This window comes from Agelaius phoeniceus, chromosome 21, assembly GCF_051311805.1.
Source record: "Agelaius phoeniceus isolate bAgePho1 chromosome 21, bAgePho1.hap1, whole genome shotgun sequence".
Lineage (NCBI taxonomy): Eukaryota > Metazoa > Chordata > Aves > Passeriformes > Icteridae > Agelaius > Agelaius phoeniceus.
Window position 1 is genome coordinate 6,250,470 of NC_135285.1, and position 18,089 is coordinate 6,268,558.

General features: G+C 47.8%; 1 protein-coding gene across 1 annotated transcript; it reads left to right on the plus strand.

Annotated features, from left to right (window-relative positions):
• Positions 1–179: 179 nt before the first annotated feature.
• MIGA2 (mitoguardin 2) lies at positions 180–16,271 on the plus strand. The gene is made up of 16 exons (XM_054646287.2): positions 180–315; positions 1,487–1,729; positions 2,353–2,563; positions 3,381–3,493; positions 5,471–5,582; positions 6,062–6,201; positions 7,528–7,645; positions 7,814–7,914; positions 8,386–8,501; positions 8,925–8,997; positions 9,200–9,286; positions 9,472–9,570; positions 9,943–10,077; positions 10,785–10,838; positions 11,801–11,917; positions 12,048–16,271. The coding sequence occupies exons 2-16, from the start codon at positions 1,634–1,636 to the stop codon at positions 12,249–12,251; spliced, it is 1,776 nt and encodes a 591-aa protein (XP_054502262.2). The 5' UTR covers positions 180–315; positions 1,487–1,633; the 3' UTR covers positions 12,252–16,271.
• The last annotated feature ends 1,818 nt before the right edge of the window (positions 16,272–18,089 follow it).

An 18,089-nucleotide genomic window follows, 5' to 3' on the forward strand; every position in this document is an offset into this window, starting at 1 on the left:
TAAGCGCGGCGGCGGCGGCGGAGGGAGCTGTCAGCGCTGACCAATAGAAACTCGCGCCGCGCTCCCCGCCCCTTCCCTTCCCGCTCCGCCGCGATCGCCGCAGCATCCTCGAGCCGGGCGCGTTCCGATTGGCGCGGCGGCGGGCGGCTCTCCGCTCTGATTGGCTGGAATGAGCGCGGGGGCGGTACCGCCGCTTGGCCCCGCCCCCCGCTGGGTGGGCTGCGGCGCGGGGGAAGGAGACGCTGCCCTTCCGCGGCCATGGCGCGCGGCGCGGGGAGAGGGCGCCGAGCGGGGCCGCGCGCCCCCCCCGCCGCGGTGAGTGGTGCCGCCCGCGCCCGCTCGCGGGGGCCGGGCCCGCCGGACCGCACCATCGGTAGTGGGGGGGGGAAGCAGAGGGGAGCGCCGAGCCGGGGACCCCCGGGTGACGCCGGTCATGGGGGTGGGAAGCGCGGACGGTGCGGGATCTCCGGGTGCGGGGGCGGCGAGGATGCACCCGGGGTGAATGAATGCGGGGGGCCGGGGATGCAGCAGCGATGCGAGGCACCCGAGGGCGCGGGGGGGATGCTCGGGGATGCGGGGGATGTCGGGGATGCTGCGGGGGGTGCGGGAGCCCTTTCTGCAGGGCCCAGCATGCTGCAGTGCAGGTGCGGGGCTCCTGTGGGACGCTCCCCGCCGGGCCGGAGGGTTGAACCCCCGGTGCCGGGTGCCCACGGCGCGCAGGGCTGGGGGGAGATGCCCGGACAGAGGGGCTGCCTTGGAACCGCGGTGCCTGCGCTCCCTATGCCGGTATGGTAACCCCGGGCTGCTTTCTGTGCCCAAAACTCCTCGCACTTTGCTCTTCCCATCCCTGCTGTGGCCAGGACGTTGTGTTTAACCTTGTGGGGAGAGCCCGTGTCCGGTCCCTGCGGGCTCCCGCTGCCCGGAGAACATTCCGTAGCGTGCTCGGGGCAGTGGCTGCGGGGACGGTGTCAGGCGGGGCAGGGCTTTGTCACCGCCTCTGGGGTCACACATCAGCGCCTTCTGTCGCTCTGTCCTTGACCCGAGCACATCATTCCTGCCCAGCCCCGCTGGCAGCGGTGAAACCTCCTGGGCAAACCCCCTTTGGTTGGTGGGTCTCGAGCAGGGCTGTGATGCACAGAAAACTGTGTGAAAGCAGAGTTTTGGCAACGAAAATGTGTGTATGGTTGTTCGGGATAACTGGGACTTTTGTCATATGGGGACTGCAAACAAAATCCCTCCAACCATGTGCAGCCAGGTCTGGTGCATGTAGAAATCTCTGGGAGCTGTCAAATCCCAGGGTGCTGCTGCTGTAGAGCAGTTTGGGAATCTGTCCCCGTGGTTGGTAGGACAAACAAAGGAATTGCTGATGATGAGAAGATATTTTAGATTCGCTGCTCCAAGTGACCTGGAGTGTGTTTTGTAAAGTGCAGGAAGGAACAGGGCGGGTGCTCCCCTCACTCACCTGATTTTCTCCCTCTTCCCGCAGGAGGAGGATTGTTGGATGAAGGCCAACTCCAGGACTCTGAGCCAGATGTCAGAGAAAAGTTGGATTCTTTTGTGAGCAGCTCGCACAGCATCCACAAGTGCCCTTCCCCATTGTGGCTCCCGAAGGTGCCCCGATCCTGGTGCAGCCATGGCATTCAGGAGGACAGAGGGAATGTCCATCATGCAGGCCTTGGCAATGACCGTGGCTGAGATCCCCGTGTTCGTTTACACGACCTTTGGGCAGGTACAAGGAGCAGGAAGGGTTTTCCTGTCACATTCCTTGGGCTGGCTCTGCAGGGTTGTCTGTGTGAGATGGAGGCACAGCAGGACCTGGGCAGTTTGAGGAGTTGCAGGAATTGCAGGGGGAGTTTGGGGTGGTGGAAGAGAGTTCTGAGTGGGCTTGGAGAAGAGAGAAAAGCGCTTCCCACATCCCTCCCTGGGAGAACACCCAGGTTCAATCTTTCTCTTCATCAAAGGCTCTAAAAAAAGACTTGTCTTTTAAAGAAGAGTAATATGTTCCCCACTTGTAGTGATGCAGCACTCAGAGCAGTGAAGCTCAGCTTCACACCAGGCTTTCAGAGCTGAATTTGGGTTACCTGGATTGCATCTGTCCCAGGCTGTGTGCAGATTTTGCAGTGTGTTTGGGCAATGAGGATTGAGACCCAAGTTCTCCAGCTCCTGTCAAAATGATGCTCCACAGTCTCTCTGCTGCTATGTCTTAGTTGTGTAGCAGAGGGCGTGTTTTATGGGTGAGAGGGTAAAGCCAAGCTTTTTCATGTTTAACACTGTTTTAAATTTATTTTTTTTTTAAAAAGGGCAGTGAATTGGTTTTTAATTGTTGCTCTTCCATTTCTTTTGTGTTTAAAGTCTGTCTTCTCTCAGCTGCGGCTCTCTCCAGGCCTGCGCAAGGTTCTGTTTGCCACAGCCCTGGGGACGGTGGCCTTGGCTCTGGCAGCTCATCAGCTGAAGCGGCGGCGCCGCCGAAAGAAGCAAATTGCTCCAGACAAATGTGGCTTTAAACCAGGAGGGATCACAGTGCCCATCCTGCCAACCAGGAGGGTCTCCTCTGTGAAGAAAGGTTGGCCTCACAAAAAGGGGAAAATCCCCAAAGAGGTGGTACAGGGAGCGATGGGGAGGTGTGGAGAGGGGAGAGCAAAGCCATTTGTGTAGTGCTCCATTGTGGAATGAAGTGGGAATTCTGAAAAGCAGTGCCATGAGCTCAGGGTTTGGGGAGCAATGGGAGAGACTGTGAGCTCACAGTCTTGGGAACAAAAGGTGTCCTGATGTTTTCCCTTGGTTTGTAGTTCCCATCCCCTTTTCCTGTAGGCAGCCATTACCAGGCTGCCCCAATAATAATGACCCTGGCCCGCAGTGACCTGGTTCTGCATTGATCTCGTGGTGTCAGTGCTCAGCTGAGGGAAGGGGAGGGTGGCCTGAGCCAGGCTGGGCAGTTGGGAGTGTCCATCCAGCTCTGTGGTGACTCCCAGACCTTGGGCAGCTTCCTCACCACTTTTACTGATTTTAGGGGTAACACTGACCCAGGCCCTCACAAAGCACTTTAGGGATTAAGCATTTTTTTGGTGAAACATGAAAATCAAGGGATCAGTGTCTGTGTTCTGCCTGTCCTGAGGGAAGGTGGAGGAGTTTTTGCTTGATGGTTTCCACTTGCCTTTTGCTGTCCATAAGCAGTGAATACATTCCTCAGCCTCAGATCCCCACTGACACCAGTCTCAGAGCAAAGCAGAGCCAACAGGAGATCTGTGGCTTATTCTAGGTATTGGATACTGCTTTGTCCATTCACAGTTATACTGGACAAAGTGATGTTCCCCTCCCTATTCCCTTCTGCAATCACCTGGGCCTAAAATCCTGTTTTTGTGTGACCTTCCCAACTGCAGGATACTCCAGCAGGAGAGTGCAGAGCCCTGGCAGCAAGAGCAATGACACGCTCAGCGGGATTTCCTCCATTGAGCCCAGCAAACATTCCAGTTCCTCCCACAGCCTGGCCTCGGTAAGGACCTGCTTAGCAGGGCTGGGAGATGTCAGTGCACAGACCTGTCTTGAGATCACCAAGTCCTTGGGCTTGTGCTGGCCCATGGAGCAGAACAGATTGCAGTATAATTGTAGGGCAGGTTCTGATGTTAACCTTGCACTGAGTGTCTGGAGTTCCCTGTGAGCAGCAGTTTTTGTGGCCAGGAGCTCCAGGGCTCCTTGGCCAGTTCTTGGGCCAAGGATGAGTCTCAGAGGGATTTCCCTGTGGGACATGGCCATGAATCCTTGGAGCTCTCTGTGACCCCCTCAAGGAGTTAGGCTGGGTTGCTTCTGGGTCTCACAGCAATGGGGAGCTTGTTTGCTTCCCTCTGTGGTGGGGGTTTGGGTGACCCAGCAGCCCCTCCCTCCTGTGCTGGGGCTGCTCACAGCTTGCTTTCTTCTTAAAACCAAATTAGCTACCAAAATCTGATAGCACTGTTCAGGAAACAGCACAGGGTGAGAACACAGCCCAGTCATTCTACTTCCTCCAAAGCCAAAGGAACAGCCTATGAGTACAGGTAATTCAGGCTTAACCAGGCAGGGGAAGCCATCAGTGCTTATATCCACCTTTTGTGAGACCAAAACTGGAAACATTTGTGTCTTCAAGACCTGTTCCACATCCCCATTGCTCAGAGCTAAGGTTCTGTTGGAGCAGGGGGGACACAGATGAACTTCTGTGAGTTGCTGCAAAGCCCTCCCTCGTCATCACCCGGGCTCAGGGGCTGCTTGGCAATTCTGGGGCAAGGAGAGGGGAAAAATCACCCCTTTGAAAGGAGCTGTTGGGCTCAGCACTCGAGAGCACACGCTGGTGTTGCTGTTGTTGGCAGAGCCGAAGCGGCAGGAGCTGGCAGAGTCCGTGCTGGCCGAGGCGTGTCTCCAGCAGGCGGCAGTGCCGGCACGGCGTTCCCTGGGCAGCCGCGATGTGTCCGGGAGCCCCGAGCTGTGTCCGGCTCTTTCCCCTCCCTCCACAGGGACTCACGTCCATGTAACCCCCCCATGGCTTCTCAGTTCACACAGATGCTGCCCAGGTTTTGTATCACTGAAGTTCTGTTTCTCTTCAAATAAAAAGCAGTCCATAATTAAATACCTTTTTCCACTGCTGGGTGGGGATATCCCCACGGAGAGGCATCTGTTTCTGTACAGATGAGCTGACCCTCTACTTACAGTTTTCATATTACTTGGTGGAAAAAACCAGCTCATCCTTTGCACAGCTGCAGGTTTTGCCTGAGCTCTCTTTTGCTTCCTGGCTCCTCTTTGCCATCCAGTAAGCAAATTGGCAGCAGTGAACTGATGATTTGCAGTTCAGGATCTCAAGGTGATTTATTAACACTCCACAGGGATTGATCAATGGAGGCAGGACAGGAATTCATCTGTCAGCTGATTATTGTAGCTTTTTTTTAGTACCAGGCTCATGTTTGGACATCCTTCTGTAAGCCACAGGAAAACACTGGTCACTGATAGTGTTGAATCCAGCACTTTATTGGGTCAGACTTTAGAAGACATTGATGCCTTGTGGGAAATTGGACAAAGCTGAACTGACATTGCTGTGTGGATTGTAAGCTCAGCCCTCCCAGGAGAGGGTCTGGTTACAAAGAGGAGAGTGAGGATTCCCTTTGCCCTCTGGGGAATCCCCAGCTGTATTTTTTTCTGGGAAACTGTTTCTTTTGTTTGGACTGTGCTTGCTTCCTTGCCACATCCAGTGTTTTTTGTACAGGCAGCTGGAGCTGACGTGAGCTTTCCATCAAAATCCTGATGCCTTTGTAGTGATTGCTTTGGAACTTTCCTGGGCTGTTTCCTCCATCAGGGCTCTCCTTTCAGTGCTCATTGATATAGGAGAGCAAGCATGGGGAAGGAAAATTCGTTTTTGCTGAAGGCTGGTGGTGTTGGTTTGATCTTAGCACCTCTAACCTTAAGAGAATTCAGAAGGCAGTTGCTGCTCTCTGTTCCCCTCCTGCAGATGGTAGCAGTCAACTCCTCAAGTCCAGTTCCCCCAGGGATGTGGGAGGCCCAGGCAATGGGAGATGCTGGAGCCATTGGTGACTCCAGTGCAGAAAGCCTCTATGTGCAAGGTAAGCAGGCACAAGGGTAACATTACTCTGGGGGGTTGTTAATCACAGTGAGAGCAAGAAGGGAGTGAGAATTGACACACAGCATCAGCAGCTCAGTGTAGAGCTCTAACAGAAAGATTCCCTCTATTCTCAGCTTAAGCTCAAATAAAAATCCCATCTTCTCTTACAAAAAACCAAACCTTTTTTGTCAGTGAATAATTTACTTCCAAAATACTGAATACTGTTCTTGAGCAACAGGCTCATCTTGTGCAGAGAACAGTATTTTGGCAGTAACATGGATGATGCTTTAACCAGTTTGGGGATGTTCTTCTAATCCAAAGTAAACCACATTTAAACAGGAAAGAAATAGAATATGTTTATTCTTTATTTTGGGATTTCCCTCTTTGCTGGATTGTCTGAGTGAGCAAAGACTCATCCTGTACCTCTTTGTTCCTGAGTGCCCCGGGACTCTCACAACCAGTGTTTGGTTGGGTTTCCAGGCATGGAGCTGTTTGAGGAGGCCCTGCAGAAATGGGAACAGGCACTGAGCATCAGGCAGAGGGACAGTGCTTGTACCAGCACCCCTGTGCCCTGGGACAGCAGCAAACAGCAAGAGAGCATGTCTGAGAACATTTCAGAGGTAGGTCTCTACATGCTGAAAGGCCAGCCTGGGTGCTGGAAGCAGTAAACAGTGGGAGGTTAAAAGGAGAGCAAATTAAGGGCAGAGTCAGGCCAGACTCTGTTTAAGAGCTGTCTGTATCTGCAGCTTCCTTATGCAATGGGAGTGGGTGTTTTTAATTTCTTTCTCTTTTTAATGCGTCTCGCCCCCTCATTCCCCAGCGTTTCCATCCACCTTCCAGCCTTGTGTCACTCACTGTCACACGTGTCCTCCCGTGGCACAGCCTGTGGTGAGAGAAGGCTGTGATGAATGCAGCACTGCTCTGGCTGGCAGTGTTGTCTCTGTAACTTTTTAATGCATTTAAAATGGAGATCTTGATGGTCACTGCCACTTGTGGGAGCTGGGTGGAGAGCAGAGCTCAGCTCTGTGTGTGTGGATGAGGAAAGCAGTGGGAATTTGGAGGATTTAAACTAGAATGGCTCAGTGACAGCCACAAAGCTAAAAAAACCTGCTGTAACTCAGGACTGTGAAAGGAGCTGAACTCCGAACTCTCCAGGAGTTCTCACTGGAAAAAAAAAAGTGTTCCCAGCCTTTTGTAAACAGAGTCTGGTGTAGTAAGTATGTGGGACATTTGTCTTTTGTGCTGGATCATATTTATCCAAGGCAAATCTGGATTCTGTTGTTGTTGGCTCTCCTTGAAGGGCCCTGTAGTATTTCTAAAACTGCCTTAAAACCAGTTGATTCATTATGAAAATAGATTCTGTGCTTCTTGTTAATGCTCCTGTCTTTTGGGTGAGATACTCAAGCAAACATAGGGGCCTGAAGGCAAGATGCTATTTAAGTCTTATTTTCCCCACACCTTTTTTTTTTTCCATCCCCCTGTTGTTTACAGCAAATTTTGCTTATGCCCAGCACCTTAATCTAAATATTCTGTTATCCAGTTCTGGATATCCTTTTATATTCAACACAGGTTTCCTGATGCAATTTCTCCTGGAAGTCAGGCTAAAGTCAAAAGGCAGGAGATTTAAATGGTGTCCAACTTAATCAAATACCTGTGTTTTGGGGTGGCAGGTTAAAGTTCTTTAGTTTTTTCTTCCTTCTTTAACAGGAAAACAAAATTATGAAGCTCAAAAGCCAGAGGGTTTGAGTAGGCTGTGTAGAAGCTTCCCTCCCCATGCATTATTAGCTGCATTGTAGGATTAATGACTCCTCTCTCTTTTTATTTTTAATCATTTAATCTGCAGACTGCAAATCCCATTTTTACTGAAAATTTCCTCCCGTATTTGTGCTGTCCAATCTGTCTGTGCCCAGCTGGCTAACTAAGGGTGACATTTCTGTGTGTTCCAGGAGGAGTCCCAGAAAAGGGAGTTTGCTGAGAAGCTGGAGTCCCTCTTGCACCGAGCCTACCACCTCCAGGAGGAGTTTGGCTCCTCTCTCCCATCGGACAGCGTGCTGCTGGATCTGGGTAGGGCACATGGCTGCAGTAAAATGCCAATGTCCTGCCTGGTTTTATGTCTTTTCTATAAGCCAGGTGAAGGAAGAGTGACAAAGTGGGTAGTGAAAGAGAGCACAGGAGCTAAGAGGGATGTTGGTCCATGAACTCCAACATATGTGGTTTCTTTCTCTCCTCCAGAGAAGACTTTGATGCTTCCATTGGCAGATGGATCCTTGCGGCTGCGGACGGACGATGAGGACAGCTCCACTTCAGAGGATTCCTTCTTCTCTGCAGCAGAGGTGACTGCAGTGTCACCTGTGTGTCACAGCCCAGTGGCTTGGTGGGAAGGCACAAAGACAGCAGAGCCAAACATATCTTGGGAGAGGAAGATGATAAACACAGAGCAACAACCCCTCAGGCTGGGAGGTTCATGATGGATGTTAGGAAAAGGTTTTAATGAGGGGGACGGGGCAGGCTTTTCCAACCAGCACTTCCATGTTGTTCTTCTTATCTGCTACAGAAAACATGCCATAACAGCTAGGAAAGTGCTGTTATCTATGTAGGCTGGCTTGGTGGTGTAAATTTTATGGAATATTGAGCAGTGTCAGAGCTAACTTTTAGTGAAAAGTGAAATATCTTTGCATGAAACAATTGTCACTGACAAACTCTGCTAGCTGAAGATTCTCTGAAGAAGACCCACCTTGCTTGTGTGCTTGCAAATATTTAATGAGCTCATTTTGTTCTTCCCCTATCTCTTGTTACCTCTACAGCTCTTTGACTCTCTCCCCTTTGAGCAAATGCCATTCCACCTCTCCAAGCCAGTGGCAGCATATGAAGAAGCTCTGCAGTTGGTGAAAGAAGGGAAGGTGGCGTGCCGGACGCTGAGGTGAAGAGCCAGCTGGAGCTGTGGCACCTGGTGTCCCCTGGGGCTCTGTGAACACATCATCTGCCTTTGAGCAGCCCCATAAGCAGAATAACTCATTGGGGTCATAAAATCACAGCATCCCTCCTGCTGGTTCGGCCTTCCCAGGGAATTAACCCCAGATTTTAGGGACTCACAAGTTAAGAAAGAGTAATTGTCCCAGGAAATCAGTGATAAGGAGTGTGACTGTTCTGGGAGGCTGGCATAGTCCTGTACCAGCCTGGCAGAGGTGCTCTGTTCCTCCAGGGAGCTGGATAAAGGGAATGTGACTGTTCCTTTCTCCTATGCACAGACTGGGAATTTAGTTTTTTGTTTTTAGGCGACCATAGTTGTAGGAACACCAACATCAGAACTGGAATTTACACAATTCTTCCCCTTTCCCTCTAGGACAGAGCTCCTTGGCTGCTACAGTGACCAGGATTTCCTGGCAAAGCTGCATTGTGTCAGGCAGGCATTCCAGGTGAGAATGGCTCCAGGCTCCCAGGTTTCCATGGCACATGGCTGTGCAGTTTTGTTTCCTAGGTTCCAGCTTATTAAAGGTTAACAACACTGGTGTGTGCAGCATTGCACTGCTTCGTGTCCTGCCCTTTGGGGTTTTTTTCTTAGCTTAGAATTTGAGGGTGTGTAGGTGCTCACAAGAGACATCTGTGTTCCCTTTGCAGGAGCTGCTGGAGGATGAAAGCAACCAGCTGTTTTTTGGGGAGGTTGGGAAACAAATGATAATAGGACTGATGACAAAAGCTGAAAAGGTAGGAAGTTTGTGTAACAACTAAACTGTGTCTTGAGCACAGGGATACTTGTTCCCCCATCCCAACTCAGAGTTTTTCCAGTGTGTTGGAAGAAGAAAACTTCATCTGCATGCTGATGATTACTGTGATGTTGATGTCAGCTCAGATCCAAGTAGCTAAACTGGTTTGTTTTTCTGCTCTTCTAGAATCCCAAAGCTTTCCTGGAAAGCTATGAGGAGATGCTGCGTTATGCCTTGAAGCAGGAGACCTGGCCAACCACTCAGCAGGAGCTCGAGGGAAGAGGGGTTGGTAAAGACTTTGTCTTTACAGAGCTGTAGAGGAGATAGAAGATAATCCTTGCCCAGATAGGTTGTGGAATTCCCATCCCTGAAAGTGCTCAAGGGCAGGCTGGATGGGGCTTGAAGCAACCTGGTTTAGTGGAAGGTGTCCCTGCCCATGGAAGGGGGTGGAACTGGATGGTTTTTAGGTCCCTTGCAAGCCAAACCACTGTGATTGTGTTACAATGCATATGTAGGAATGGCCCAAGTGTGAAACACCTGCTGTTGAAATACGATTACATTGACTTCAGCTTCTTACATCTTCTTGCTTCAAACCAAAAGAGCCCATCTCTCTTTTTAAAACCTGTTCCCTTCACAGACTGTTCTGCTCCCTGACAGGTGGTGTGCATGAGCTTCTTTGATATTGTGCTGGACTTCATCCTCATGGATGCTTTTGAGGATCTGGAGAACCCTCCCTCCTCGGTGCTGGCTGTGCTGCGCAACCGCTGGCTGTCCGACAGCTTCAAGGAGACGGTGTGTGAGACAGGGAGGGCTGCTCCCAGTGTGAGACCAGGGCCAAGGCCAGGAAAGAGCATAACCTCATCTTCCCCAGCTGAGCTGAATTCTCTCTTTATGATTGCCACGCTTTCCTGAAGTTCTAAACAACAGCCTTCTTGTGCATGGAAATTGTTTACAGGAAAGCTTTCCTTATTTTGAAAGCATCTGGCTGGCAACCAGACTTATGGCTCGAGGGGATTTTATCAGTGATGCCATGGAGATGTTAAAAGATGACAGCACCTATTTTTATGAATGAGAATAAAAGGGGCACAATGTAGGGGAAAATATGTGGGTTTTAGCATGTGGCCATTCATTCTGGCAGTACCTCAGCAGACACTGAAGCTCAAATTGCAAAGCTTTCCTTTAGTTCTGCCCCCCAGCTGTATTTTTAAGACTGATTAGTTTGATAGATTGAGAGTAAAATGGCACTTTGTAACAGCTGTCTGCTTACAGGGGATTGTGGGCTGTTGGGCAACTATGTCAGATCATATTAACAATCTTCAAAAACCCTTAGGCTTCTCTGGAATGGATCTGAAGTGGCTAAATCTGCTTCCAGTTTGCTTTAATTTTGTCATTTTAAAGAGGTTTTGGCACAAAAGGATGTTTTGATGACAATGTGTCAGTAAACTTTGGGTTTTTAAAAATAATCTGAGTAACTAATGGGCTCGCTCTGTTAATTGTAGGCTCTAGCAACTGCTTGCTGGTCAGTTCTGAAAGCAAAAAGGAGGCTTCTGATGGTAAGCAAAATTAATCAAAAGGGAAAGAATCTAATGTATTTGGGGCTGAAAAGAGAACACATAGATCTTGACAAAGTGTGAAATCTTAGGCAGTAGAAGACTGAACAGAGTCACGTTCTTTGTGATGCTTTAGAGCCCTGGGGTCCTGCAGTCACTGCTCCAGTGCTGTGCCAGTATTTTATTGAATCAGTCTGAGTTTATTCTCCCTTTTTCTTAATGTGAGCATTCAAACGACAGCGTTGCCTGTCTGGAATCCCCTCTCCCTGCTCACAATACTGTAGGAATGGCCACAGACCCCAAGCAACAAGGGACTGCTCCTGATTTGTGCTTTCCTTGCTGGCAGCAAAAGGAAGGTTCAGGCACTGCTCCACTCCCCAGTGCTGATGCTAATTAGCCATTACTTGATGAGTTTCACTTAAATCTGTGACTTCCTAAAGTATCACAGCAGATGAGTTCATGGAGCAGGGGAACAGGAAGCCACAACTTCACAACCCTGGTTCTGCCACAGGGTCTGTGGCCTCTGGCAATTTTTCAGCTCGATCCCACAGCCAGCTGGTATGACAGGGCTTGGCTCCTGAGATGGCACAGAAAGAAATGAGAGAATTGGAAGCTCTACTGGTGCTGTCAAGCAGTAGCTCTGCCTTGGATATTTGCATGTCCTTTCCTGGCTTGGTCAGCAAATTATAAATAGAGGCTATAAAGGCTGGCTGGTGATTGCTTTTCATTTTCTTCTGTTCATTTTCCTCTTGAAATAGCAGTTTAGAAATATGAAGATAAAAAGCTCTAGCCATCCTTCAAGGGATCTGAAAGATAAATGTAGTTTTGCAGGAAGAGATGTTCTAAATAGCTCTTAACTTCAGATACTGAAGCTTTCTGGCAGGGAAGTTGGTGGCTGATATGGAATAAGCTGCTAATTCTGTCTGAGAATGAAGACCAACTAATTCTGTCCTTCCCTGTGACAGGTACCAGATGGCTTTATCTCTCATTTCTACTCCGTATCGGAGCATGTCAGTCCTGTTCTAGCCTTTGGTTTTCTGGGGCCCAAGCAGCAGCTATCTGAAGTCTGCAGTTTCTTCAAGGTAAGGTGGTTTTTCTGTGCCTCATCTGTGTGGGACTCCTGTCTGCTGGCTTAAAGCTGCTGCTGTGTGCTCCTGGTGGCTGGTGCTGGCCAGTGAAGGAGGCCTGACTGTAACCTTCCTTTTCTTGCAGCACCAGATCGTGCAGTATCTGAAGGACATGTTTGACTTTGACAACGTGAGGTACACGACGGTGCAGTTGCTGGCAGAGGACATCCTGCAGCTGTCACGGCGGCGCAGCGAGATCCTCTTAGGCTATCTGGGCACCGAGAGCGCCCCGGAGATGAACGGCGTTCTTCCTGGGGAAACCGAGCCGCTGAAGGACGAGCTCATCTGATGTCAGGGCAGGAAAACACTTTTGTACAAGGACCTTTTCCTCCCAGAGATGGATAAAACTACCTGCAAAGTGCAGCGGTGGCAGCAAGACTATGTGAACACACAGCACTCTGGTGGGACCTTCTGCTTTTTGTAGCCAGTAGTGTTTGCTGGGATGGATCCAGGACCACTTGCCAAGTTATGGTTTGAATTTCTTCTTTGTTCCACCTTCCTGTCATTATTATTACTTTCAACGTTTCATATATACATTGTGTCCTGAACTGCCCAGGCCCAGATTTTTGCCCAATTCTCTCGAATAGGGCAATGTATGTACCTGTTTTGCCTTTGTGTTTTCTGGGAGGTGAATCCCTGACGTTTACGATTGTGTGTGGGAACAGGAATATCGTTGGTAAATTCTCCACATGACCATTAGCTTCTCAAGGAGGCTTTGCTTGCTTTGGGATTTTTATTACTGTTCTTCCCTGCTGTGTTCCTAGAGACACTAATTCCTGCTGATTTGTACCATAAGTGTGATAACATATGCAATGTGACTAGCAAAGATTTCTTTCCTGGGGAGGAAGAAATAGTTCTGTAAAGCACTGAAGTAAAATGCAGACTTTTGTAAGGAGTCTGAAGCTCTGGGGAAATTGGTCTGTTCCCTTGGTATTGCTGCTCTTTGGAGACCAGGTGATGAGCTCTGTGTCCTGGTCATCCTTGCTTAGGAGGTTGCTGAGGTTTATGTTTGCCCCTAAGGCAGGTTAGTGTGAGGAGGGGGGATTTGCATCCTGCCTGTGCTTGCACAAAGTCTTTGACACCCATCAAAGTGCCTTGCTGGATTTCAGAATGAGCCAGCAGCAGCTTTTGCTGGGTAGGAGGTGTGGGATGTGTACAAGCAGGGAGAAGGGGTAATAACATTGTGCCTATTGCTGTTGTGCACAGGGTAGTGAGAGGTGTAGATGGTGGATGTGAGGTTATGTGTGTGGATAGTTGGAGAGCTGGGATCAAGCTTCTGGAGAGGAAATGACTCTTTACAGTCTGTCAGTTCTAAGAAATACAGCATAGTTTGGGTAATGCTCAGATGTGTGTGTGTATGGTAGTACTTCTCAAATGCTGTGATCCTGACTGCTCAGCCAGCACCTGGAATGTGGCTGCTTTGGGATGTGAGCTGAGCTGCATACTCATGTAGGACAGCAGCAGTGGAGCATGCTGGACTTAGTGAATCATAAAAATCACAGAATAATAGAATATGCTGAGTTGGAAGGGACACATGAGGATTGAGCCCAACTTCTGTCTCTGTACAGGACACCCCAGCATTCCCACCATGGGCTGAAGGAGTTGCCCAAACTTCTTGAATGCTGTCAGGCTTGGTGCTGTGACTGCTTCCCTGGGGAACCTGTTCAGTGCCCATCCACCCTCTGGGTAGAAAACCTTTTCCTGAAATCCAACCTAAACCTCTCCTGACTCAGCTTCATGCTGTTGACTTGAGGCAGTGCTGGCTTGGACTGAGGTTTGCAATGATTTGCTGAGTCCTCTATGAGTACAATGCCACAGATAAAAGTAGAGATCAAGCCTGTGCCTTCTTCTGTTTCAGTCCACATACAGGTCCCAAGTCCAGTCCTCAGAATGAGGAGGTGTTCAGGACTTGCACAAAAACATGAGCCTCACTGTTTTTGTTCCAGACTGATTAGTTACCCCTTGTGCCTGTTCTGGGTGAAAGACACAAGGCTTACCCGGATGTGTTTTTGCAAGTGGAAAAAATATGTAAGAATCTGGAATTTCCATATGAGTGGAAAGTCAGTGTGTGGGCTTTGAGAATACAAATGCTTTCTTCCTCTTCAGATAACTAATGTGGATTCTGCTGGTAAAAGCAGGAAGGAAATAAACAGAGAAAAAAAGTAAACAGGAGGATGTAAGAGGAGCAGATAAATGTGCTGTGCCATGTGTTTTAGGGACACACTCCCTGAGCAGGGAGGTGGGACCAGATGACCCACTGTGGTTTCCTTCCAACCTGACCCTTCTGTAGTTCTGTGATTCCTTGAAACGCTCCTGAGTTGTTTGCAGGGGGGTGTGTGTAGAGCACAGTAACATCTGGTGCTCTGTAAGCACATCAGACTGATGTGGCTTATCCTGGAAACCAGATTAATGCAATAAACAGGACAATGCTGAGGCAGAAATTAGGAGCAGCTGCCCCAAGTGAGGCTGCGTGGAATAAACTGTAATGAGAAGGCTTTAAGAGACAGCAGTTGAAACTAGGAAGGGTCTCTGAGGTGTCTTGCTCCTGGTAGTGTGCAGGAAGAGAAGAAATGGAGAATGTTGTATTAGCATGACACACCTGCTACATGTAAACTGTGATTTGAAAGTATGGTATATTCTGAAAGCAAGTTACTTTGCCAAAAAAATAATGTTGATAGTGCTTTGTGCTCCTGTATGGCTGGTTTAGAAGAAAGTCACTTCAGCAGCTTTTGTATAGTGGTTAAAAAGATGCTAAAATGTGAAGATTAATATAATGAGATGGACTGTAATTCTAAACAATCAGTGCTGTTAAATTTTTTTTTTTTCTTTTTTAGTGTTGTTTTATGTGTATTTATTTACTATTTTGAGTGTCTTTGTCCTCAGTTCTTGGGCAGCCTGCCTGTTTTGTGTACAGACAAAAACACTGGCTGCTGACTTTGGGCTTTTGCATCCTTGCGGGAGAGGATACTGAAACAGGGTCCCCCTGAAGCAAACACTAACTTGCACTGTGGCTTTTTAAGCTGAGAAATTGTAAATTCCTTATCAATCAAATGAAGAAAGACTGTTTTATTACAGCTTGATGCTTTTCCTTAGCCCTTATTGCAAGTAGGTTACACAGCCCTCCCGGTGAAGGTAAAGAGGAATCTGCCTCGGGAACATCCTCAGCTCCTTGAAGGTCGAGTTCTCCGCCTTTTCCCACCAGCAGTGACTTGGTCCTGCACCAGCCAAGGATGTTTGCTGAGACAAACTGGTTTTATCTTTACTGGGATGGATGTTAAACTTCTCTACACCCCACCCCCCTCACTTCATCGCTGCTTTTTGTCCATCCCCAGTCCCAGTGTAGCTCAAGAGGAAAGGCAGAAAGGTGTCTGCAGGCTCTGGAGGAAACTTCAGGGATTGATGGGTTGACAGGAGCTGTTCCTGTGGAAGCCTTCCCTGGCCTGAGCAGTGGTGTCGCTGCTGTGTTCAGGTCCTTTGGGTGCAGGATCCACTGATCCCACCCAGAGCAGGGCCCAGCCCAAAAGGTGCCTCTGCTATTCACCTGTATTGCAGGGTAGAGTTAAAGGGGGTGATGGAACACCTGCCTGCCCTCTGGCTTCCTGAGATCCCTAGAAAACCCTTCCCCAGCATATTGTGTTTAGCAACAGAAATTCTTCAGTATTAGCAGCAGCTTGTATTGGGATAGAACCCCTTGAGATAAGATGCTCACCTTTTTAATGATGAACTCTTATTCTCAAGGGGTTAAATCATCCTGGGCTGACACTTGCAAGATTTTAACACGGATGGGGATTTAAAGTGGCTTAGCAGCAATGAAATAAAATCCCTCAATAGTGTCTGATGCTTAAACAGAATTTAAAATATGCATGACTTTCATTTTTTATGTGGAGGTTGTAACAAGCTTCACCAGAGGTTAAAGTACATCCTTGGTACTTTAGTATGTATGTAGAGACTATGAGAAATGGCTCTAGGAGGGTCTTTATAGTCTTTAAAGCACATTAATAAAAAAATTATGAGGAAAAATCTGCCTTGTATCTACAAGATCAGTGTGGCTTTGAAGAGCATGACTTGTGTTGTCTCATACAGGGAAGTGGGAAAGCAGGATTTTATTTATCCCTCTTTAGTAGAACATTCCTTTGCCATATCTGAAACTAATGAATGTAAACTTGTGCCTATTTTTTTCTTGATTTCCTAAAGGTGTAAAAATCTGTTCTTGTTTTGCTTTTATCTTTTTCTTTGCAGCTAATTTTTTAAAAATATCTTTAATCTTAGGATGTGGGCATTACAAGTAAAATAAAACTTCCCTTCATGATTGTGGTTTTTGTTCCTAAATTTCCTGGAGAAACATGTTAGAAACTCAGTCTATGGTTTCTTATTTAGGTGACAGTTGTGGTGGCACCTCTGCTGCTAGTGATGGTATCAAACATCTTGCTGTTCCTAGGGCTAAAATGAGGAACTTGAAAGGTTTAAGTGTAAAGTTAAAGGGTTTGATTGCATGGGGAGTCTTCCTGGGTCTGCTGAAAAGTCCACAGATGAAGAGGGTTATAAAATAAACAAAACACCTTGTACTTTGAGCTGTGGTTGGAAACTGTGGGGTTTCATTTTTCAGATTTTTCTGTGGTGGTTTGGCTGTGTTGGGGTGTGGTGTGAGTAGGCTGTGATGAAGAGATAACAGAAATCCCAGTGAGGAGCAGAACCTCTTAAACATTGTCCAAGTTCCTGCAGCATTTACCAGCTTCCCAAATTCTGTGAAACCCAGACTAAAGCCTGTGGGTTGGTATCAGAGCTGCTTATCTGCTGAGCAAGGCAAGAAAATCATCTTCTTGCTCTCCTGAAACAACTACAATGGATTTAAATGCTTTCATTTTCAAACGATAGAGAAACCAGACTGAATCAGAGTGGCTGATTCTTCCACAGTGATTAAAATTTCATCCCTACGCTTAAAAATAAAAAAAGTAAAAACGAGTCTCTGTTAGCATTAATGCAAGCCTGTCATGAACTCAGATATATGCAAATAAAATGTTCATGGATAGGGAAATTTTTGTCTCATGCCACACCCTGATCATTAGTTGAGAGAGTTAAAAGGAGTTTATCTCAGTTTCCATGGAGTCAGACTCCACACTCATTACAGCTCCAGAGCAGCTTTGTGCTTTCTTGTGCTGAGGCATAGAGCAAAGGCTGCTCCATGTATTGACACTTTTTTCTCCTGTTCAGGAAGGAGTGGGTGAATACAGCAATGAAGCCCACAATTTTCAGTACTTGTCATGGTACATAGATCAAATGTAATCCACTCTGCCAGCATAACTCTACATTCAATAGCTTGGAAAGGAGGAGATTTATTTAACTTGAATAATGAAAGGAGTAAATCACTCATGCTCCCTCATAGCAGTCTTCTGCGATGAACTGAGCTCCTGCAGTAAATATTTTCTCTTTCTTTCCAAATAATAAGACTTTAATACTATTTTACTTCTTGAAATGCCAGGGAGAATGTCAGCTATGAAGAGCTTGTTGAAATTAATGAGACATAATCATAATTGAAGAGGGTATATTACAACTGAAGGAAAAGGAGTTTTCTACCCTTTTTGAAATCTTAATTAATGGGCTAGAAATCCTGGTCCATGTGCTTCCCTGACACAAATTAAAGGCAACCCCATGCCTTTGTTCATCACTTCTTGTGGGCCTCTTGCATATTTATTTTTTTATATATCTTTTTTTTTTTTTTTAATATTGAATTAACTTTGGTTGTTTGGTCTGAAGGTGGATTTGCCTTCTGAAAGCTTTTCTGTCCAATGCTGCTCCATGTTCCGCTTTTCCTGAGGCTCCTCAGGTAAGTCTTATTTCTGGGGTCACATATGGGAACATTCCTTTTGGCTTGGTCTTCAAAGTGATTTCAGTAGTTAGAGGCATTGGGTGGGAGGGGAAGAAAGTATCACCTGGACCAGGTGTTTGTCTGGCCTTTGCAGAATCTTTAAAGGATTTTCTGCCAGGACTTAGGAAGAAATTGTTCCCTGTGAGTAAAGCCAGGTTGGACAGGGCTTGGAGCCACCTGGGCTAGTGGAAGGTGTCCCTGCCCATGGCAGGGGTGAAATGAGACAGGCCTTAAGATGCCTTCTCAAACAATCCATTTGAT